Genomic DNA, 23711 nt, shown 5'->3' with positions numbered 1-23711 from the left:
AGGAGGACTAAGCTGCTCTCACCCAAGCCTACGAGATGACAGGAACAGGCCCATTCTGCTGGCCTTCCTGTGCACCCCCTAAAACGCATGTCAAAGAGAAACTAGGTTCACGTGTGAGGCAGCGAAGACCCTACCCGACCCCAAGCAGGAGAGTATGCTCAGAGACGGGTGGGCACAGCCTCACCGCAGAGACCCTGGCTTAAAGGCAGGGCAGAAAATCTTGTCACAGGGACACGGGCCCAAGACTCTTAAATACTCAGCCCCCATCCTCTGCTGGAAACCCATCCGGCAACAAAGCACGGCCTGCTCTGGAGCCACGCAGGCTGTGCCATGAGAAACGTGGCTCTGGAGCTCGCTACAAGCATGCTGAGATATAAAGTGCTTTGCCAAAGTCCAGTCACATGGGAGATGGTCAAGGGAGCCAGAGGCGCCACCAGCACCAGCACCAGACCCTCACCGAGCCCTCAAACACGGGGGCTGCCTGAGTAACAAGCACCTCCAGGACCCTGTTCCCTGGGGGCCCATGTCGGCAGCGGCCCCAGACCCTTCTCCTCCCACAAATGCCCCCCATAAGCCACCCAGCATGCGCTTCCCTCCTCACCACCAACCGTGTTTGGCTACCACACCCGCCTACTGTCCCATCACCAGGACACCTCGCATCAGGGAGGGTGGCTTTCTAACACAACTACCAAAAATCACCCTGAGGTCCCCTGAGCCCCCAGGACTGGGGCTCAGCTAGTTCCCTCTGGCAGTGACATGGCTGCTCCCACCCGGCACCTGAACCCATCGGCGCTTGGTCACCTGAACCCCAGACCAAAGAGGGGGGTTTGCCTTGGAGAGTCTGGTGTACCAAAAATGACTTTCTACAAACACTGGACTCCCGCTCAGGGACTGGGAACAGCAAGTCTACCCCAGCACTGCACCCCTAGCACACACCTGCCAGTCCTGCTACCTGCCCATGCTGGCTGGGACAGCTGGGACTCCGAGGGCTGAAAGGACCTACCCACCTGGTCAGGCATGGTACCTGGCTCTCGCAGGAGGAGCCCCACCAGCAAGGGGCACCCCCTGGGCCTCCTCCTGAGCCAGTGACAGACAGAACCCTGAGTGGACTTTCCCCACCTCCGACCTCCCAGCACTCGCCCCCTCCTGCCTGCCAGTCACCCCCACCCAAGCGGCCAGCACCCCCTGCACTGGCAGAGCCCACCTGCTCCCAGCAACAGGTGCAGCAATTTCAGCTCGCGTGCCTGCCTCACCTGTGCCACCCAGCTGCCCTGTCACAGCTGCTGCTTCTCCAGACACAGCAGGGCGCATGCCTGGCCAGCCAGGCCACCATCACAACAGCCCAGAGGCCGGGGAGGGGCCAGGAGGCGGACCTGGGGTCTCTTACAGCAAGAGGACCTGCCCAGAGCACCTCGCCCACCGAGCCTCAGTTCCCACTCAGCAGAGGGCAGCGCACAGGAGACGACACTTAGACACAACATTAAAGGCGTGTAAGAGAGAAAACTAATAAACTGAATTTCATTACAATTAAAGATGTCTGCTCTACAAAAGACTGTCAAGACAATTAGTAGAAGACAGGCCTCACTCAGACTGCAAGAAAATATTTGCAAACACACATCTCATAAAGGACCATTATCCAAAATACAGAGTTCCTAAAACCCAACCACAAGAAAGTAAACAACCTGATTTAAAATGGGCCAAAGATTTTAACAGACGCCTCACCAGAGAAGACATACAGGTGACAAATGAGCAGGTGAAAACACGCTCCACGTCCTGTCACTAGGGAAATGCAAAGCAAACAGCAGGAACACACTGCACGCTATCAGCCTGGCCAAAATCCGGGACCCTGACGACACCACATGCGGGCGAGGACGTGAGGTGGCAGGAGCTCTCACCCGGGCTGGGCCAGTGCAAGAGGCGCGGCCACGCTGGAAGGCAGGTCGGCGGTTTCTTACAAAACTGACAGCCTCTCACCGTACGATCCAGCAATCACACCCCTTGGTTTTTACCCAAAGGAGCTGCAAACTTGTACCCACACACGGACATTTACAGCGGCTTTACTCATAATCGACCAAACTTGGAAACAACCTAGATGTCCCCAGCAGGTGACGGATAAACGGACTGCTCCGCCCAGACGGTGGGGCATTACTCGGGGCTGAAAAGAAATGAGCCGTCAGGCCGGGAAGAGGCGTGGAGGAAGCTTACGCACACATCACTGAGTGAAGGAAGCCCACCTGGGAAGCCACGCGCTGTGCGATGCCAACCCCACGACACCCGGGAACGGCCCAGACGCACCAGCAGTGAAGGCCTGGGATGGGTGAGAAGGCAGAGCACAGAGGACTGTGAGGACAGTAAGAGCACTCTGCACGGCTCTGTGGTGGTGGACACTGTCATTATACGTCTGTCCACGCCCTGGAATGCACACCGACAAGAGTGACCCTAATGAGAACTGTGGCTCTGGACGAGAAGCCACATCCATGTAGATTCATCAGTGGTAACAAACACACCACCTGGCGGGGATGCTGATAATGAGGGAGGCCGTGTATGCGGGGGGGAGGGGCTCTACAGGACTCTCTGGAGCTCCCTCTCAATGTTGCCATGAACCTAAAACTACTCTTAAAAAATCAAGTCTTTATTAAAATACAATCAACGAACCATGACATCTGCTTTACCTACTACTTGGGAGACTCTGAGGAGATGCCCCAAACCCACCCAGGCAGCAGCCCCCGGGTATCTGGCTGACCAGTGGAATGATCTCCTGTCTTCCCATCACTAAACCAGGACAAAAGGACCTAAATGGTGCCCAGCTCACAACAGGAGAGAAGAGACAGACAAGAGATTCCAACAAACGAACAGAAGAGGGAAAGCTGGTGCCAGGAAGAGCAGGAGGGGGTTCGCCCTGCGCTCCCAGGGGCTCGGGGAGGGGGTGTGCCTGCCACACACAGTGACCATGGACAGAAACGGGATGTCAACACACAGCAGCTGCGTGTCCAGGCTCTAGACTGAAAAACGAACAGCTGGAAGACCCTTTCTTAAGAAACTGAGGACATTCTGACAAGTGGCCCCCCCGTCTAGTCCCTGCTGACCACCCAGAGGTGAGGTGAGGGGTGCCAGGGCACAGCATAGCTCCCCAGCCTCATCAGCAACCTGCCAGGTGCTGTCCCGGGTGCTGGGGACTGGTGAGCTCTTTCTCTCACCAAGCAGCTTGAGAGAGCTGGGAAGACAGGGTGCCGCGAGATGATGTTCTTGACAAACTAAAAGGAGTTTGAGAGAGAACAGGCAGTGGATTATTTAGAAGGGAGGGAATTCCCACAGAAATAATGGCACCCACAGTCGTCAACCCCGAGAACTGGAGCATCCAGGGGCCCCGGCAAAGCCAGCAAGGGCATGCATTCCTAGAGCCCACGAGCGGGGACAGTGGCTAGGACCCCAAAAGGGGCTAACACCAGCCACACAGAGCTCAAGGCCAGCTCCTCAGGCGGCCCTCTCCAGCCAGTGCAGGGTAGATGCAGGTGTCCCAGGCACTGGGCACTCAAGAACGGCTCCAGGAGACATCAGCACTGAGGCAAGGTGAGGGGCTGCAGAGGAAGCTGCAAGCCTGCAGGGGCAGCAGTGCCCACTCTACCAGGAACCCACTACCGGCAGCACCCTGCCTCACTCCCAGGAAGCTCCTGCTGCAGAGCCACCTGCCAGCACCGTGGGGCAGTGCACCTGCTGTTGACCCTCGGCCTCCCTTGTCCAAGAGGCAGCTCCAGGAAAGCCGACTGGCCTCCGCCTGGTGGCACCACCCTCCCCTGGCTTGGCATCCCTTCTGCTGCAGCCCCTGCCCTTCCCCCAGACAACCCTCCTCCGAGGGGCCTGACTGTCCCACAGCAGCTGGGACCACCCCTCCTCCCTGAGGCCTGCTGGCTGACCTGTTCTGTGATCTTGGAGAAGCCTGGGCCCTGTTCCCCACCTTCTCCCACTCTCAGGCCCCCGCAGCAATCCCTGGCTCACCCCTCAGGCACAAATGGAACCAAGCACCTGTGCAGCTGCGCAGAAAGCACAAACACGCGGAATTCTGCAGGTGCGCATGAAGAGACCAGGGTGGCCCAGCTCAGGAGCGCCTGGATGTGGGGCATGTTGACAAGGTAATGCCCTGGACACAGTGTGTCAAATAAAGCATATTAAAATTAATTCCACCTTTTTGTACCTTCACATTTTTTGTGCTTTTTAACATACTACTAGAAACTTCAAACCACTTGTGTGGCCGCACTGCATCTCTACTGCAGAGCACCGCTCCAAAATTAAATCTCCAATCTTCAGGAAACAAGCCCAGAAACAACACAAGAAACTGTCCTCAGACCCCATTCCCATGCCTCCAGTCCCTTCTGAAACACATGTCGACAAAACACTTAACACCCTGAGGCCGCTTCCTTGCCTTCCACTCGGGACTGGCCCGTTCCAGCCTCTGGCCTCCAGCCTCCAGGACCAAACCCAAAATTAGCTGCATCCTCAGCACCCCAACCAGCCACCCGTACACGGCAGGTGAGGACGCTCGCCTCCCTGACACTCCTGACCCCATGACCTGGTACCCCCTGGGCCCCTGTGGGCTCCCCATGTGCTACCCTGTAACCCCCCCTCCATGCCCACCCTGTGCGCCCACCTGTGCACCCCACAGGCTCCCTGCATCCCCCCCACCTGCTCTGCTTCTCACAGCCCTCTGCGGGCTTGTCTGTCCACCTCTGGCTGTCAGAACGCCCCAGGCCAGGGCTCTGGGCACTTTTCTCACTGGCTGTACTGTCCCTCCCTGACACCAGGGGAGCTCGCCATCTCCCTGGCTTAAAATATCATTAGTCTTTCAAGGACCCCCACTACCTGAGTCCCCACCCAGCCCTGGAGCCTCCTCTGAACTTCACACCTTCACCCCAATTCTCCCTGGCTACCACCTGGATGTCTGGTGGACAACCCAAACCTACAAGTCGAGAACCAAACACTTGAATTCTGATAAACAAGTGGTCTGTTCTCAGAATTCCTCACCCACGGCTGGGAAGTGGAAATCCGCATGGCCCTGTGGACAGCAGGCTGGCAGAGTCTCCAGAGCCAACCATCCCTCCCACGCCAGGCCCACAGTTCTCCCTGCCCCAGCGCAGGAGAGCTGACCAAGGGCAAGGGCCCGTGCCACAAACCTCAAGGGACAGGGTGAAGAGGCTGTGGCGCCTCCACACGACAAGATACCACCCGAGCAGGATGGAAGGATCCTGGCTCTGTGACATTTAAGTGGCAAAGGTCCCAAAAAGTGGCCCGCCGCGTGGTGCTCTTTCCACGTGATTGAAGCTAAAAGAGAGCACGTGTTTAACAACATTTAAGAAGAGGCCAGGAGCACGGAGGTAAAGGGACACGAAGGCTGGTGACCACAGGGTCCTGACAGCAGCTGCCGGTTGGGGGTCACCTGGGAAGCTGGCAGGGCCCCAGCGCTCCTGTGGGTGGTGTTTGCAAGTACTTATTCAACTGTTAAAGTGGCCACATAAGTAAAGCAGGCCACGCAGGGACTAAAGACTGTACTAATTCAAGTCTACAACCTGATGTCCAAAAACATATGCCCCGTCCTCTACCAGTCTTCCTTCTTACTTGATGGACCTCCAAAGTCATGGCCTGTCTACCAGGAGGACAGACCACAAATGCTTCCAGGAAGACGCCCTGCCATGTGGTGCCATGCTGACACTGAGCTCAGAACAGGCGCAGCACAAGCTCCGCTCTGCCCTCAGGTCTCCTGCTTTTCTGGCAAGCCCTCCTAGGAGACCAACAATTAACCCCTACTGGCCCCACATGTGTGGACTTAGAACCCCCAGATCCACCACCAGACCTGAGGAAGCACCTGCTCTGCTATAGGGGCCACAAAGGCCAGTGTCCAGAAGGGACACTGAGCAGAAATGTCCAGAAAATGGCGTTCTTGGCAAAGGGAAGAAGCCGTTGCAACATGCAGCTGGAACCTGGTGTGCTGACCAACAAGGCAGGGCAGGTGTGTGCTGGAGACTGGGAACCCTGTGGTCAGGCTACTGTCGGGAGTCCGGGCTCTGTTCCGGAAGCTGGAGGAACCCGTGGAGGTGCTGAGGTGGAGCTGCCCCCAACAGAGGGGACCAACGAGGAGTGACAGGTGAGCAGCGGGGCCAGCGGGGCACCCGAGTGACCATGACCACACCTCCCACAACCTGCACTGATGATCATGCCCAGGAGCTGGCTTGAAAAAGCTTTAAGATACACACAGACATGCTAGGGATCTACCATCCAGAGCAAATGACCGTTAGGAATTAGCCTAACGGCTTCAGACCCCTTTAAGAAAAACAATGTTACAGACACAGTAAAGGTCCCCCACCCTGGGCCCAGGCTCCTCAGGGCAGCCACCTCCTGCAGCTGGGGCACATCCCCTGGTCCCCACACCTCCACAAACACACGCACGAACAACACACAGGCATAGGGCAACAGGTCCAAATCATTCGCGTGTGTCCCCTCAGCCACAGAAACGGCCCCCCACCGTACCATCCCCAACCTGCTTTCTGCCATCCAGCCGTGCTGACACCAAAAGCAGAGTCCAGCAGCTTCGTCCACACATGAGCATGTCCTCCAGGAGGGGAGCACTAGGTCTCGGCCAGCCGGTCAGCAGCCCCACCCATGCCAGAGACCCTGCCGGCAGCCCCCCGAGGTCATCCCAGGCACAGTCTGAGACCCATGCAGAGCTGTGTCGGGACTGCAAAGCCCTCATGTTGGGCGAGGGCAGCCTGCACCCCCCGTTCCACGTCAGGATCACAGAGAGCACCTGTCAACAGTTTCCAAACTGCTCTGGTACAGTGAAAGCCAGGCCAGCCCACTGAGTACCCAGGCGAGGCCACCAAGGACCGGAGTGGTCAGGGACCTTGCCTGGACTCGCGTGCCACTGCCGAGCTCAGGTCCGGGCTCTGTCCTGGCCTCCCTTGCTGGCTGCACCCAACCGCAGGCTGTTTGCTGTGACACAGTGACGCTTTAGGAGGCAGCATCTGAAGGGAGGTTCTGGGCTGCTAAACACATAACCAAGCGGCACCACACCTGCCTTGTCATCTAATCAGTCCAAAGCAGCAAAGAGAACTCTGGGTGTCCGGAACCGAGTATAACAGACAATGACTATTTTGAGAAATTACCCCAGGGTAGGGAGTGGCTGACAACTCCATTTCAAAAATGGCATGATGCCTGCCCCCTCTCCATTCCTTACAAACTGCCCTACTGTGTCCCACCAACACACACACCCCAGAAAGTACCTCCTTGAGGGCAGATTTGCCCTCCTCCAGCACAAAATCTGGCCTGAAGTTGGTGCTCAATTAATGTCTGCTGACTGCCTGGCTACCGAACTCACAAGGCGTTGCCCTGGCTGCGAGGGCACAGACAGTCGCCCAACAAGTCAGCCCCCAGGCACAGGCTGAAGGACCCAGTGGCCTCTACCACCAGGGGAAAGGGCCCAGCCTCCTGACCACTCACCCCTTCCAGCCGGTGGGGTCACCTCAACTCAGGCAAGCAGAGCCCAGGGAGCCATGTAGCACTTTTCAAAGCTGGGGCCACAAAGCACAGTCCCTGCTAGCCCAAGAGGCCCAGCGGCCACCGGAACACATCCGCACCCTCCACATCAGTCTCCCTAACAGACGGCGAACTCGTGCTAGCTCGTGGCACGGCCAGCCTCCCCTGCCGGGGACTCCAAACACCTCACTCTTTAAACAGCCTGGTCCCTGGGCATCAGTGGCTCCAGGCAGGCCCCCCTGCAAGGCACAGCAGAAAGGAGCAAGGGGGCCCCGGGGTCCCAGCCTGGCTGGCCTCCCTCTGGGCCCAGTCCCTCCACAGAGTGGCCAAGGGTCTTTGAAAGGCCCCTCGTCTCTACCAGCCTCGTATCTTCACCAAAGGAGATTACCGTCACAGAACCACATGGCCCTAGAAACCTACAGCCTCGTGACTCTCTCTATTCGTTAGTGCAGCGTAGCAAGTCTTGGCCTGCCCAGAGAACGCTGCAAGCCCACCTGAGTTTATTAGCACTAGTCCCGCATCCATTCCAGACCATTTTCATAAGTAAAAACACAAGGAGGCCCGTAGATACTCCTACTTAATGAGACACTCCTACCTGATGGAAAGCTCTTAGAACGACTGCCCCATGACCTTCCCCCCCAAAGGGCTGGCAGCATTCAGCGTCATCCCTCCTCCTGACCCACTCCCAGACCCCCTCCCGCCTCCAGCAGAGGGCTGCCCGCTGGCACCTTCTTAAAACACCAACTCTGCCTGGCTCCATGATGCCACCCTCCACCTGTCCTCTACAGCACTGGACAGCATGCCGGGGCGGGGGAGGGGGTGCAGGAGCAGAAGGGCAGCCTTCACCAGCTCTTCCAGGCTCGGGGACTCGCCTGCGGCCTTCAAACCCCATGACCGAAAATCCCATCAAACGCCATGACTCTCTGACCTCTCCTAACTTCTCCCGGAGCTCCTGCCTTATATTCCACGACCTCTGATGTGTTTCCTCTCGGAAACAGCATCTCAAACTCAGCATGTCCAAATGCGTGTGTGTCCTCCTCCCCACCCCACCCCCACGCAGGAATGCGCCCTTTCTCCCATGTCACTGCGGTCTCCAGTCTGTTACCCAGGACGCCCCATCCTCGCCCCACCTCGATCTATCTGTGAGGCCTGTGAGGATGGCCACAACTTCCAGCTGCGTGCTGGTGCCTGGCCTGGCCACCTGCCCCGGCCCAGATGCCGCCTCGGACCACCAACCCCTGCATTCCACAGCAGACCACACGGACGTGATCTCAACACAGAGTTCAGATTCCACCAGCAGCTCCCCAGGCACTGGGAATAAACCAGCTTGTGGTATACCTGGGCACAGCAGCTCTGTGGCCCGGGCCCTCCTATCTCCCATGACTCCCTGCAGTGGGGCCTTCTCTGGGGCCCATACGCTTGCCCTCCTGCGCCTACGACCCCCGTGACAGCTACAAGCAGTTGGCTTCCTTCTCATCTGCTATTGGCCCCAAGGTCACCCACCGGCTCAGAAAGGCCTTGCCAAGCTGCCTGGAAGTGCCCTGGGTCACAACATGCCATCTGTTCCTTCACCAGCTCCTCGTGCTAAGTGCACACACTGGGGCCTCACTCACCTGTGACACCTGGTCCCACAACCTGGGCCCTGGGCAGGGGCCCTGTCGGCTGTGGCATCCAGGCCAGACCCGGACAGCCACACAGCCTTGCTCACTGGCTCAACATGTGCCCTAGAATGAACGCACACAGATCAGCCCAGTCAGTCTCCGTCGACATCGGTGCAAAGAGGCTGACCCTCACTGAGTCAAAAAAGGTGACTTAAACCTAGATGAGCTTTCCAAAGGAGGCCTTTCATCTGCTACCCTTTCTAAGGCCTGGTTCTAAACACCACAGTTTTTAAAGTGTAAATGGCCAAGGCCTCTGGAAAGCAATTTGTATCAAAGACTTGAAAATGCTCAGCCCATCAGATGCACACAGCCATGCACAAAGACGCTCACCTAAGGGTCATTTATAACAGACACAGGGACATCAGCCACAGCAGCCTGTCACAGGAGCCTGTGACGAATGTCACCCTGCAACAGTGGAAAACCAGGCACGGGAAGGACGCTTCAGAGACCCCTGAGGGGCAGGGCGCAGTCCACACGCAGGCAGCCCCATGGGGGTCCTCACTTTGTAAAGCTCACTCATTCGTCTGCACCGATCAGAGGCTGGAATGACACATGCCAAGACGTGAACAGGGCAGGCACAAGGAGACTGCAAGTGATTTTATTTTCTTCTCCATAGTTTCCTTTTCCTTCCAAACTTCCTATAATGAATAAAACTAATCTTATAATAAGAAAAAACAGGTGGGACCAGAAGTCATTTTCATGTGACTGCCAATCTCTCTGCTGCTCAGAGTCCACTAGAAATCCCCCATCAGACACTGTCCTTTCTCACTCCTCAATAATGGGCTCGACCTGAAGATGCTGCCCTTTTAGCACTTTTACAAGATCCACCTGGACACAAGTAGGCCTGTCCAGTTATTGTCACTGACACCCAGCTGTCTACATAAATCTGTACATGGTTTATGTCAAAAAACCATGCAGTCTGTGCTCCCCTGCGAAAGGCACAAAAATTCCTTTAAAAACTTCTCTTGAGAAGTTGTCCCTCATACTTTAGCAAAAAATTTAAAAATGGAAAAAGCAGTCCTCCGCCCCCTCTCACCCACGAGGGCGAGGCGTGACTGTCTCCACAATATGGGCACCCAGCTCCTCCTCTTCCCGAAGCCCTCAGTCTCCCCACTGACCCCGCAAGGCTTCACTCCGTCCTTTGCAGAGCATCAAGGCCAACACCCATCACTCTGCCGACTGGGGCGCACACGAGTGGGCCACGCTCAGCACGGGGGAAGAGGGCCTCGCAGTCCTGCTCTGTCCACTCACACCACTGACCCCACGACACATCACTTCAGAGCTGCAGACCTCCTGACCACTTGCCCCTTGGTTCTAGAATCTGACATCTCACTTGATGTGGTCATAAAGAACTGTTTAGGGATTTCCCCAGCCTCTGGAGCAGGAAGACCTTCAGAAATAGACCACCGGGGATACAAGTTCCCAACGTCAGCGTGGAAATCCTGCACCAGCCTGCCCTTCACCAGGTCACACTTCTCACGAGCTTGGTGGGGAAGAGAAGCATGCATTTCCTTTCCTCTTGGGCCATGTTGAGAAGAGTCCCGTTCCAGCCTCTCCAGCAGAAGAATGCAGACCAACTTGGTCCACAGGTCTGCAGAGCTGCATAGGGGCTCTGAGCTCACGTGCCCAGCTTTACACCCCGCTCACAACGCCCACCCTGCTCCATCGCCTCCACCCACTGGCTCCATCCACTCACACACAGCAGCGCATGGACAGATGTGCAGCCAGGGGAGAAAGACAAATGGGGACAACATCTGCACACTCTTCAAACTTGGGTAGGGAGGGTCCCAAATTGTGGGCAATTTTTTTACGTCTTTGTTTCTTGAAGGTTTTAATTCCCTGGTGCAGATATTCAAGGACATGTAAATACAAAAAATTTTAATTCTAAGCATTCATGGCCCTACCATAGAAATATAAAGTTCCCAATTTTCAAACATAACTTTATACCACTTGATCCACTTCACGGGGATGTTAAAGATTCTAAGTTAGTTCTGAAGTCCACATTTTTTAAATTTATAACACCACCACGCCATGGCAACCTGAGGTCAAGCTGGAGACACAATCACCATGGTGGCCTGCCAGGTGCACAGCACCCCAACAGAGTTCTGCTGCCAAAAACTCCCCTCTCCTTTGGCTTTCTTATTTAACATTAACTGTTTTATGGCTATCAAACATATGATTAAATAAAAATCTGCCGACCCCCTGCCTAGACAAGTTTCAGAGGTGAGGGCCCTAAAGAGTAGCCATTACACAGGAAGATCAAGCAAATCTGAGCCTACTACTGCTTATCAACAACAGGGGGAATGGCAGAAGCGCTTCCGAGAACTGTGCAAATTACCCCAGATCCCAGGCAAGCTTCTCCAGAGTCCTTTTAAATCTCTGCTTCAAGATGTTCAAAAACAATTGTTAAGTATGTTTTGACCAACTCATATGTGATCAGCTATTTATAAAAAAGCTTTCTTCAAATGCATGACTTAAGAGGAGGAAAGCTCCCATTTGTATACTGGAATGGGCTGTGGAAGTATATAGGGACTACCTTTATTTTACTATGATTTCAAGGAAGCGGACATGCTTGGGCGCCTGCTGCTCCGTCCCACTGAGCTGCTTCATTTCTAGGACAGGTCTAAACTGGGCCAGTCCGTTCTGATCAAACACCACTGCCAGAGGGGGCCCAGTGCCCACCTGTCAGAAACTCAAGGCAGGAATTTAAGGGCAACTCCCTCAGCACAACTGAGAACCCAGACCCTCAGCCCTGGAAGCTGGGGCCCTGAGGCCCCCTGAGGTTCAGCGACCACCTATGAAGCCAGGATACCACTTCCCTAACCCCTTCCCCGTGGGGCCCCAACAAATAGGGATCTAGCCCTCCTGCAGCAAACATAAGGGGCTTGGAAAGCCACTGTCTTTTCAAATCCAGTAATTCTGCCATAAGCACCAAGCGCTCAGTGCCCTTGAAGGCAGTAAGAACAGAGACCCCAGGAGTTAAGGAACCACCTTTCTTGGTTGTGGCTAAAATGTAAGGACCACTAGCTCCAAAAGACACCCACATATCTGTGAAACACCATCCCAACCCCAGTTACCAAGATGTCTCGGTCCGGGCAGAGGCACAGCCCAGACACAGGGCAAGGAAGAGTGCCTGCCTGCTTGCCCCCGGGGCCTTCCTGTGCAGCAGTGCTCACAGAAGCCACCCCTGCCCTCCGCACACTAGGGAGAGCTGTCTAGTGCTGGCTATGTCCATGTTGGCTCTGTATAGCTCCCCAGAAGTTGTTTCCTTTTTTCTTTGACAATGTGACTGTATACCAAGAAGAAAACTCAGTTAAGGCCTTTGGCCTAAAGCAAGCCGCACGCCCCCTGCCCTCCGTGTCTGCAGGAAGTGACCCCCTGCTCATGACCCACCTGGGACAACCTGGGCACCTTTCCCACAGAGCAGTGCCAGCCTCCTCACCAGGCTCCCCAGTCACTGAGGACACATGCAGTTGGAGGTGGTTTTGGTGGGAATAAAGCTTTAGTCCTTAGCCTTCTCTACTTCTACAGCCACATAATGCTGGAAAACCAGTGAAGAATGGAACACAGCGCACGAACAAGAAGCGCTGCTCGACAGCATGTGCCATTCACTGTGCAGGAATGCCACGGCGCTGCACACAGCCTGCCCCACCTTCCAGCGGGCGCAGCCAAGGCTCCCAGAACCACACATTCTCTCCTAGGTCAATCGGCAAGAATGCCCTCAAGTAACAAAATTTAAACTTCTAAGAATGACCCTTGTGCCAAAGTACTTGGTGCCAGAACTTGCAGGTTGGGGTTACACCCCGACTCGAACTCACACTGGCCCAAACACCACAGCCAGCTCCGGACAAGCAGCTCAACTCCCGGTGGATGGGAGCCAGTGCCCTCGGCACCTGTCTTTACCAGCAAGCATGGTGACCTTGCAAATTCATTTTAAGTAAGTAGCATGCAGATGGTCCCCAGGCCAAGGTACCTAGGCCAAAAGTGAGCCAATCATATTCTATTCTGGAATGAGAACCCACACTTTGGCCAAACAGGAGACCAAATTCTCTGTAAAAGCAGAACAAAAAGACAAATGCTATGGAAAATGCTAATTTGCCACGCCAAAAGGTAACCTTTAGAAACAAGCATCTTTAACGTAACACCTATCTGAAAAGATCTTTTAAAACCACTTACACACATGCTAATTTTGGTGTCACATCACTTTTTTCTTCTTTCAACAGTCATCATAACACTACTGTGGTGTTATGACTAGTCTAAGCATATGTAATAGGAGAGCCTTTCGCTGTTTTCAGGACAACTGCCTCGGCCACGGCAACCCCTCTAAAGACGTGTGTTCGCCTCACCCCACAGAAGGTACAATTTAGACTCTGGTGCCTTCAAATGAGCAAATTAATTACAATAATAGAACGTTTCTCTACAAAACTGCCCTGACAAAGATGGAGTTTGATAAAACCACATTCCACACGCGCTCTGGGTGGGCAGGAGAGTGAAACCCGCCAGGCCTAAGGCTGGCCGTGTCTCCGCAGCTCTGCCCTACAGGAAGAGAAGACAGGGGCAGGGGCCTGCCTCTCTCACACACTCCCCCACTGCTGACACTTGTTACTCCACTTGACACCTGTGTGCAGCTTGGAAAACCCTGCCTGCCCCTAATCCCTTCCTGCGTTCATATCACTGTGTTATAACAAGAATGAATTATTAGCCAAGCAACAGTTATTTTTCTTACTTCCACCTCCACTTTATACATTTTTATGATGGAAGATTTCAACAAAGAGGAAACATCAAGAAGGAGAATTTGGTATTTTCTGATCAGTTATATGACATAACTGGAACACTCATCATCTGTCATTTTGATCTACAGAATTAAAACATACTATTTACAAAAGGGTATTTTGTTTTGGGGCCTTGGCAGTAGTTTTAAGAACACTTTTTGTGCTTCTGTTTTTAAAAGGAAGTGATGTAATTAATCAGAGTTCCTAAGCAGCAGGTAGACTGGGGGGAATAGGATGTACATCTTTCATTCTCTAGAAAGCATTTGGCCCCTTTAAAGCACAGCTCCCGGCATTTGTCACAACGTTAGCTGTTCTCTGCTCGCACACACGCATGGGAAAGCATAGACTCCTGAGAAGCCGCACGGAGTCAGCATTTGGACAGCTTTTTGCAAGGAGCTGTCTGCTTGTCACATGAAGACTTCCCCAACACTGACTTTAGAACAGAAGGTTAAAGTGAGTCCAGGGTCACTCATGACAAGGATGGCAGTGATGCCCCTTCTAACCACAGCTTCCTCCCCACAGCAGACACAGGAGGGGGCTTCACCTATGCTGAGGCTCAGACCCTGGAGACCCAGGCCACCCCAGAGCAGCAAGCACCTGCAGGCATCCCACAGGCGCCCCGGGGCTCATCTCTGCCCCTGAAAGCCCGGCCAAGCGCCATTGGAAAACTTTGCTGATTGGTTCACTCTAGTTTTGAATGACAAGAGCGCAGCATGGGGATCCGACCTTGTAGGAGGAAGGCAAATGCCAAACCAAGAAGGACTCCTAAAAGGGGCGCTTACAGACAGGCACGATGTATCTCATGGCTTATGAAATATGCTACAACTACAAATTCCCTTCTACGAATGTTACAAACATCAGCCAGACTTTCCACTAAGTCAAAATACACACAATGAACAAAACAACCTTTAATAAAAAACCCCTACAAACTCAAACAGAATGTATTGTAAGGGGGCAACTCAGTACCTCTTCAGTCGCTTAGCTTGCATCACCTCCTCCTCAGAGCACGGCGACCCGCCACCACCCCCCCTCCTACCCCTATGCAAAAGCCTTTGGTGGTCACCACTGCTCTGAACCTCACACATTTTGACAGGAAAACCTTTCCCTCTTAACACATGGGGATTCTTTAAAAGTGACGGAGGGCCCTTTGCAGAGAGCACGAGGGGACACAGGAGGCACCAGGGGACACGGCCACCCGCAGCTCCACCAGCAGGGCACTACCCAACAGGGGGAGGAGCTCTTCAGAAGCCTGCTGGCAGGCTGCTGGAAGACGGAGGGGAGGGAGAAGACAGGACGCCTCAAGAGCTGAAGTTTCCCTCTGCCCAAGAATGAATCCCAAAACAAAGTGTGAAGCATCATCTGTGGGTTTCTCCCACTGTCAAGCCTGAGAGCCCTAAGGGCTGAGATGACCGTGGAGATGAGGTGGAAGGGCAGAGGCTGGCACTCGCTGGACTCTGACCCCAGCACCCTCTGTACCACTCAGGGTCCCACTGATGGGGCACACGTGCCCAGCCAACATGGCAGGAGGTGATACAACAATACTTGGGCATCCTCTGAAGTGGACACTGCGGCTGCTGAGTGGGTGCTGAGACAGCAAGGATGGCCGGAAAGGATGTGTGGGGAGGACTCCTCCCCGGCGCACCTGGAATCTCCGCCACCCTGGAGTTAGCGGCGGGGGAGGAGCTTCCACGCACACTTGCCTGGCCTCAAGGAGGGGGCCTCACTCTGCCCGACCTCGCGGCAAAAGACGGTGCCCCGAGCCCACCAGGAGCGGACACTCATCCCAGCCCAGCATTGTAAATGAGCAGGAGGGTTCAGCGAGGACACAGGCCACACGCCTGACCCCAGAGCCTGGAGAAGAAGGTGCCAAACGTGGGCAAGCGGTGGACCGAGGCCCGATAACCCCGGAGTGGGCGGCCGTCCAGCGCGAGCGGGCGCGCACAAGCCGAGGAGAGCCGGGGACCCACTCAACTGGGAGCCCCGCAGAGAAACTTTGCAAACCGGCGCGCGAGCCGAGGCCGAGCTCCGCACAGGGTAAGCGAGCCGCTGCCACAGGCCAGCGGGCGTGGACCCGCACACACGCACGCACACACACACGCGGGGCTCGCCCGCACGCGCTCCCTGCCCCCCCCCCCGCCGGCGCGGCACTCACCTGGGGGCAGCTGGAAGTTCTGGATGTTGGTCGGGTTCGGAGGCGGCTGCGGCAGGCGGGGGGCTAGGACCGTGGGCGTCAGCGTGGCGCGGATCCCGCCGGCGGCGGCCGAGGGCGCCCGGGGCAGGCTCTGGGTCGCGGCGCCCGCCGGGCCCTTGGGCAGCCCGGTGGGGGTGCCGGGCGCGGGCGGCGGGAGTCCGGCGGCGGCGGCTGCGGGCAGCGCCCCTTGCATAGTTGGCCCGAGGATCATGCCGGCCCCCGCGCCGGCCGCCAGGGTCTGCGGCGGCGGGGGCGCCGGCGGCACCGCCGTCTTGGGCGAGTCGGCCTTGGGCCCCTGCGCGGGCGCGGCGGCGGGCCCGGGCTGACTGTTGGCGGCGGGCGCCGCGGCGGGCGCGGGCGCCGGGGCCGGGGCGGACGCGGGCGCGGGGGCGGGGGCGGGGGCGGGCGCGGGGGCGGGCGCGGGCGCGGCGCTGCCCCCGTTCTGCGCGGCCGCCGGGGGTCCGGCCGGGTGGCCGGGCGGCCGGGCCAGGCTGGCGGCGGCGGGCGGCGGCGGCGGCGGCGGGGCGGCGGCGGCGGCGGGCGCGGGGGGCGAGGGGGCGCGGGGCGCGGGCGCGGCGGGGGCGCCGAGGAAGGGCGGCGTCTGGATGACAGTGGCGGCAGCGGGCTTGGGCTGCGGCGGCGCGGGCGCGGGCCCGTTGTGGAGCAGGCTGACAGCAGGTGCGGCGGCGGCGCGGAGCGAGTTCCCCAGCGCGGCGCTCCCATTCAAAGTTTGCGCGGCGCCGGGGCCGCCGGGCGGGCCGGGACGGGCGGGCTTGGCGGCGGGCTCGGGCGCGGCCGCGGCCCCCGGAGCGCAGGGCCCGGGCCCCGGCGCCGCCGCCGCCGCCGCCGCCGCGCCCGCGCCGGCCTCGAGCGCGCTCAGCTTCGCGGCGGGCCCTGCGGGGACAGGCGGGGCGGCGCGGTGAGGACGCGGGCCCGGCCGGCGCCCGCCCGCGCTCAGGCCGCGCCGCGCTCTACCTGCGGGGGGCGGCTCCGGCGCCGCTGCGGGCGCGCCCTCGGCCGGCGCGGCTGCGGCTCCGACATGGTTCCCGAGCGCGCCGGCGGACGCGGCCCGCGCCTCGGGCGCGCGGGGCGCGAGGTGGTGGTGGTGGGCCGCGCTCCCCGGCAGCTGCGACTCGAGCGAGCCCACCAGGTCGCTCACCACTTTCTCGTCCACCTCGCTGTTGAAGAAGACCTCGTCCAGCAGAACCGAGCCCCCCGCCATCTTTCCTCCTCAGCCCGCCGCCGCCGCCGCTCGCCGGCGCTGGGCGGGGAGGAGGTCCGCGCGGACGGGCGGGCGGGCGGGCGGGCGGCCGGCGGGCGGGCGGGGGGCGGCGCGCGCCTGCGGGCGGGGGCGGCGGCCGGGCGGGGGGCGCGGGCGGCCGGCGGGGGGGGAGGGCGGCGGCGGCGCGGTGCGCAGGCGCGGCAGCGCGCCCGCCCCCGCCCGCCGCTCGGCGCCCCGCCATTGGTCTCCCGCGCCCCCCGCCCGGTCTCCCAGCGCGCCGCCATTGGCTGTGGCGTGCGCTTAAAAGGCGCGGCCAATGGCTGCGAGCGGCAGAGGCCGAGGCGCGGGCGGGCAGCTGGGGTGTAGCGGGCGGTGGGTTTGCGTTGGCGCGGGGGTGCATGAGGCCGGGCGTGCGGTTGGGTGGGCCCGGGGCTGGCGAGCGCGGCGGGCGGCAGGCGGGCGTCGTGACCGGGGCTCCGGGGGGTAGTGGCGGGGCTCGCCCTTTGTCTCGGCTTGCTCCAAAATGGCTGCGGCTGGAGCTGACGGAGCGCCGGTCCCGCGAGGCGGGAGGAAAGGAGGGCGCTGTACTCCCGGGACCCGAGGCGCCCTCGCCCCTCGTCGCCGCCACCCGCGAGGCCGGGGCCGGGCGGGAGGTGCGGGGAGCTGGGCGCGCTGAGCGGGCGCGGGCCTGCCGCCTGCCCTTGGCGGGAGGCCTGGATCCCCGGCCGGCCCGGGAAAGGCCTGTAGTGCCTCGCGGTGCAGCCGGGCCGCGGCTCCCGAGTGCCCGGCGGCCGGCGCGCGGGCCCATAAATCACTGGGAGGCGGCAGCGGCACGGGCCGCGCTGCGAGCGGGGCGTCCCCCGCGAGGCCCCTTTGTGCCCGGGTCTGCTCCTCGTCTCGCGGCGAAGGCAGTTCCCTAACGTAAGGCTCCGAGCACCCTCCGTGTAGGCATGTCAGGTAAAGGTCTTCTCTGTGCGACTTTTTTTTTTTTTTTTTCAATCAAAGGATGGTGCTTGGGGACGTTTCCCGGGGCTCCCTCCTCCGTGTTCGGGAAAGCCCCGAGAGGAGCCCCGGCGCGGCCGAGGCGCCGCCGCGAACGCGGATCCCCGGCCGCCCTCCCCCGGCTGGGCCCGCGCAGCGCCTCCGCGGTGTGGGGCCCCTGCGCACGGTAACCCGACCCGGCGACAGGAAGGCAGCGCCGGGCCGGGACCCCGGGCCTTCCCGCGGCGCCGCAGCCGAGCGCGGCCGGCCCTCCGGCCTCCAGGCAGGCGCGGAAACGTGCGGCTGTGTGCGGCGTCGCAGCCCTTACGCGTTGACAGCCACCACGGAACCTCAAAGTAGGCCCCGCAAACGCGGCAGCACCGCCCGCATTCGGGTCGCGGAATGTCTATTGGGAGGCGGGTGGGCGCGGCGGCCCACGCCCTCCAAACCCTGGTGGAGTCGGGGCGGAAGAGCGAGCGGCCACGGGGCAGAGCGCTGGATGCAGACGAAAGCGAAACGCAGGGAAGAGGGGCTGCGGGTGGGGCCCCACGCACATCCGAGGTCTTCAGGAGGGCAGGGTCGCGTGCCATCCCAGTCGAGTCCCGCTGCCCCGCCGAGCCCGGGACCTCCTCTCTGGGGCCGCCAGGACCCTCCAGCCCTGCATAGTGGCCTCCTCCCGGCACCGGTGCTCACCCGGCACCCAGAGCCCTCCCAGGCCCCCTCCAGTCCAGCGCAGAGTGTGGGAGGGAAACAGCCTGCGCCCCCACCCCCCGCTGTCCAGCTCCCTTTCCGGAGGGTCCTTGTACGCCCCCAGGGAAGGTGAGGGCCACAGGCAGCTTGGGCTGCCCTGCCGCAGCTGGTGCTCTCCGGGGCACTGCCCGCCTGGAGAGTGAGAAGCTAGGGGCCCTCCCCTCCTAACCCTTTGGGACTGGGGAGGCAGCCACCCTAGCTATTTTCTTTGAACAGCTCTGTGTGCTTTTACTTATTGCCACCAGTAGTTGTGACTTTCACAGCTTGAAAGAGAAGTCCTACCTAGCATAAAAAGAAAAAAGAGGGGGGTGAAAATAAGCACCATGTTTTAACACTGAAAAACGTTTGCCTTATGGGAGAATGGCAGAACCCAAAAACAGTATGTCCTGGCCACCTGCAGCACTAGCTGTGCAAGGCCGTGGGCAAAAGGCAGCTTCCCAGGCCAGTCGGCACTTAAGTTCATTAAGCAGCATACTGTCTTTTCAATGAAATAGAGGAAGTATGAGACGGTCATTGATACAGAATAAACATAACCAAGAGTCAGTAATTTAAATGTTGCTCTGGCTTTGTGAAAAATATGCAGTGTTTGTTATATTACCTATGTTTTATTTGCCTGCCTGAAATACTGCATAACGAATCTTTTTAAAAAAAGATATGTGACTAGATGGCAGCCTGTGGCCCTGACCAGTTCCCAGAGTCCTTTTCACCCGGGTGACTTCCCCACCCCGGCGGGCAGTGCTCAGGCCTGCAGACTGCTGCAAGATGTGCCTGTAGTGAAGAATGGACGCACATCCCAGGAACAAGCTCAGAACACAACTGACCTGTAAACACAGACATGCTTGTTTCTTAGGGCCGTCATGATGTTACCACAAACAAGGACTTAAAACAATAGGGATTTATTGTCTCACAGTTCAGAAGTCCAAAATCAAAGTGTGGACAGAGTTGTGCTCCCTTTAGAGGCCCTAAGAGAGCATCCCAGCCTCTTCCAGCTTCTGGCTGCCCCTGGCATCTGTCCAGTCTCTGCCTCTGTAGTCACATGGTCTCTTCCTCCTCCATCTGTCCCTCTGTGTCCTCTCAGGAAGGCACCAGTCATTGGATTAGGACCTGCCCTAAATCCAAAATTATTTCATCTCAGGATCCTTAACTAATTATATATGCAAAGATCCTATTTCCAAATAATGTTACATGTTGAGGTTGTGGGTGGACATGAATTTTGGGGGTGACACTTCAACCCAATACGTCAGATGACCAGTTTGTCCACATAAGGAAAGAAGACCTTTCAGATAAATCAGAGGGCAGTCATCGGCCTGACCAGCTCAGGGAGGCTGGAGTGCGAGGCAGCAGCCTGCGGACTTGGTGGGTCTGGAGTAGAGCCCACCGGCCGAGGCAGTCTCCTCCCTCTTGGGCCTTGCCAAGAAAGTGCTGATGCTCAGATCTGGTCAGGAGACCACCAGTGGTAACCACACCGATGCATGGAGCCCTCAGGCCAGGCCAGGCTGAGCCTGGGCTGCAGAGCTTGTGAAGGTTAAGTCAATAATAGCTCAAGGTCTCGCTTGGTGGGGACAGAAACCCAAGACTTGGGCCATAAAGCCCACATATACCAGTGCTGCCACAGCTAACCAACCCCTCCATCCACACCACCTCTGGACACTAGGACACCATGGATTAGATACCTCCTCCTAAATCAGAATCAGAGTCAGGCCTGCTTTTTCTCCAAGACTGACGCAGAGCTCTTCGATGGGGGTGTCTGCAAACTCTCGAGTCACTCATTTACAAGTGTCTTGACTGACTACCACAAATGGCTAACTAGCGTCGCAGAGAGGTGTTTACTAGCTTAGCTCAGAAGGGAGCTTATTTCAAAGTTCAGGTGGGAACTTCCCTTTCTTGACACCACTTCAACCTTCCTGTGACATCTCCTTCACCCCCCAAAATGCAAACAAGCAACCCTCACTATCAAATGAGATGAGCCGCTGGCATCTTGAGTCCCCCTTAACTAGAAAGGTGTGATGCTGCCAGCCTCCACTTTCTAAGGACAATGTCCTTCCAGTGGTTCCTTAGAATTGCTTGTTGCTTTGGTTAAATCGTAATATAACTTGCCTCTCATTCAGGTCCAATGCTCAGTTTATAAAGCCCAAGATCTCTGAAAACCCACCTTCTTGAAAAACTAGCTTCACTGCAGGTGCCCTGGGAGATGCACCAACCATACATAGGTTTTGTCAAAGGTAATGTTCATCTAATTAGTTCTAATTAGTTCATTAGTAGTACTAATAGTTTGGAGAGGATATATGGAGTTAAGACGTTAGACTGACCACTAAATGTCAGGATATAAAAACTAAACTTAAAACGACACTATTTACTAAAGCATCAAAAAAACCAAATGCTTCTATATAAAATAACCAAAAGAGCTCAAGATCTACAGACAGAAAACTGTAAAACATGATTGAGATAAATTACAGGAAAAATAAATACAAGGAGTATACTAAGTTCAAGGCTCAGGAGACTCAATATTGCAAAAATACCATTTCTCCCCAGCATGATTTACAGATGCAATGCAAAATGGATTTTAAGATCCCAGCAGGGTTTTTTTACAGACACTGACAAGATGGGCTTCCATTTCCAGTATGACAGCACATTCCTACTGAACTAACCCTCCCACAGACAGCACTGAACTCTGGACGAAACACATAACACGCACCTAGAGTCACCAGTGAGCAGAGGAAGGCACATGCTGGAGCGGAGTCCGCACTTGGGGAAGAGAGCGCCTTGGTAAGCGGCCTGTGTTCACAGCATGTAGCCTGAGGGCAGGCCGCAGGCCCAGTGTGATGCCGAGCATATAAAGCACCAACATGACACCAGCAGTCCCGGCCTGAAAAGGTCAGAGACAAATCTGGGGCAATGACCCCTGGGAAGTATAGGAGCATTCTAGAAAAGGAGCAGAGAAGGGGAGACCCAAATTCAGTTTATAAACTGGGACTAAATCTTCAGGTGACATCGGAGCAGCAGGGCTATGAACGAAAGACTGAGATGAGGTCCGAGCTGCTGTCCAAGGGGCAGTGTTTGCAGTCTGAACTCGAGGCCAACACAAGTGCAAAAATAATAAAATCAGTGCTCTTTGAGTTAATATAGAAAACTCCAAAGTCAACACAAAATAATATAATGTCCAGGATACAATCCAAAATTACTCAATATACAAAGAAAGGAGACTGTTGCCCATTCTCCAAAAAAAAAAGTAAAAGAGATTGATTCCTGATATGACCCAGATGATGGAATTAGCAGTCAACAAAGTAACTATTATAACCATAATCACTGATATAAAGGAAGATATGTTTTAACAAGTGAAGAATTTTTTAAAGTCACAGTGAAGAACTAGAAACTATTTAAAAATGGAAATTCAATAACTGAAAATATGACTATAAAGTTAACTGAACACCAAAAACAAAAAACAGTCTGATTTAAAAATGGGCAGATAAATGGTTTTCTTGGCTTCACTGGAGATGGCTGGTAATTATAGATTTGCTTTGTTTATGTCACCGTATTCCTATTATGTTAATATCTGTGTACAAGTTAGTTAGTAGTTTAAAACCTATACATGCTTAAGGTACTCTACAAGAAGATATGTCAAAGAAATAATCAATCCTCCCATGTTTTCTTTCATCTGCTACCTCTATAGCTTTTCTTCTTCCTTCCTAATTACAACCCTTAAATAGAATTCGTGCCTCATATCGAATTTACCGAGTATCATAATTCCTCCAGGTGGTAAAGATACCTCGAGACAAGTGCTGGGCATAGAAGCCACAGGGCATAAATCTGCAAAGAAGTAAAAAGATAACCTTTTCAAACAATATGGCTTCTCTCTCACTTACCAACTTTACATTTCCCTGTATGGCCCCGGAAGATGACTGGTTAGCCAGAGACGGGTAAGATTCCTCAAGGGAGGAACAACCTAAGACAGGCACAGTCGCAGGGGGGCCATCAGGTGAGAAATTGGGGATCAACAGAGGTGAGGCCCAGAACCTCATCTCCCCTGCTTTGAGAGAAATCTTCTGCATCCGTGGATGTTTTATTGCCCTTGTCTAGCTTGGATCAGCACACAGTCTACAGGCACACACCTGATCATCTACAATTGCTCTCCTACAACACTAAACTATGTTTTCTACCTTTATCTTGCATCTACCTACCACTTCAGCATTTTATTAAAAATAATAATAATAATAAAGGAAGAAATGTGGGATCAACATATGAATCAAGTATAAAAATCAAATGAATATTCGTATTTGACCTGATTGTTTATAGTTCATGATGCGTGATCAAAACCCAAAGTTTCTGTGATGACTGCCCTTGCACTGTTCACCATGTAAGAACTTATTCACTATGTAAAAACTTGTTCACCATGGAAGAACTTGTTTGTTATGCTTCAGAAGATTGGAGACTGATGAGAGTTAGGCTTGAGATGGATTAATGATTGTACATTGAGCATTGACCCCCCCATACTGAACTTTATTGTTGTTAACAACCATTTGATCAATAAATATGAGAGATCCCCTCTCAAAAAAAAAAATGGGCAGAAAACTAGGTATTTTTCTAAAGAAATATAGTGACCAACAGACACA

The 23711-nt window shown here is 56.0% G+C and overlaps 1 protein-coding gene across 4 annotated transcripts in view; it reads right to left on the bottom strand.

Annotated features, from left to right (window-relative positions):
• Positions 1 to 17452, bottom strand: part of TAF4 (TATA-box binding protein associated factor 4) — a 65529-nt gene extending 48077 nt beyond the window's left edge. The window contains exons 1-2 of one of the 4 annotated variants that reach the window (XR_012131216.1): positions 17124 to 17452; positions 16110 to 17042 (exon numbers count right to left, since the gene is read on the bottom strand). Coding sequence is in view for 3 of the 4 variants with exons in the window: in XM_073236380.1 (XP_073092481.1) it covers positions 16110 to 17370 (1261 nt within the window). In the remaining variant the exon portion in view is untranslated. Of the gene's footprint in view, positions 1 to 16109 lie in introns of all 4 variants that reach the window. The other 3 variants (XM_073236382.1, XM_073236381.1, XM_073236380.1) reach the window with 3 other exon arrangements.
• Between the last annotated feature and the right edge of the window lie 6259 nt (positions 17453 to 23711).

This window comes from Manis javanica, chromosome 5 (genome assembly GCF_040802235.1).
Source record: "Manis javanica isolate MJ-LG chromosome 5, MJ_LKY, whole genome shotgun sequence".
NCBI lineage: Eukaryota > Metazoa > Chordata > Mammalia > Pholidota > Manidae > Manis > Manis javanica.
The sequence above is the reverse complement of the archived record's forward strand: the minus strand, read 5'-3'. Positions and strand labels throughout refer to the sequence as shown.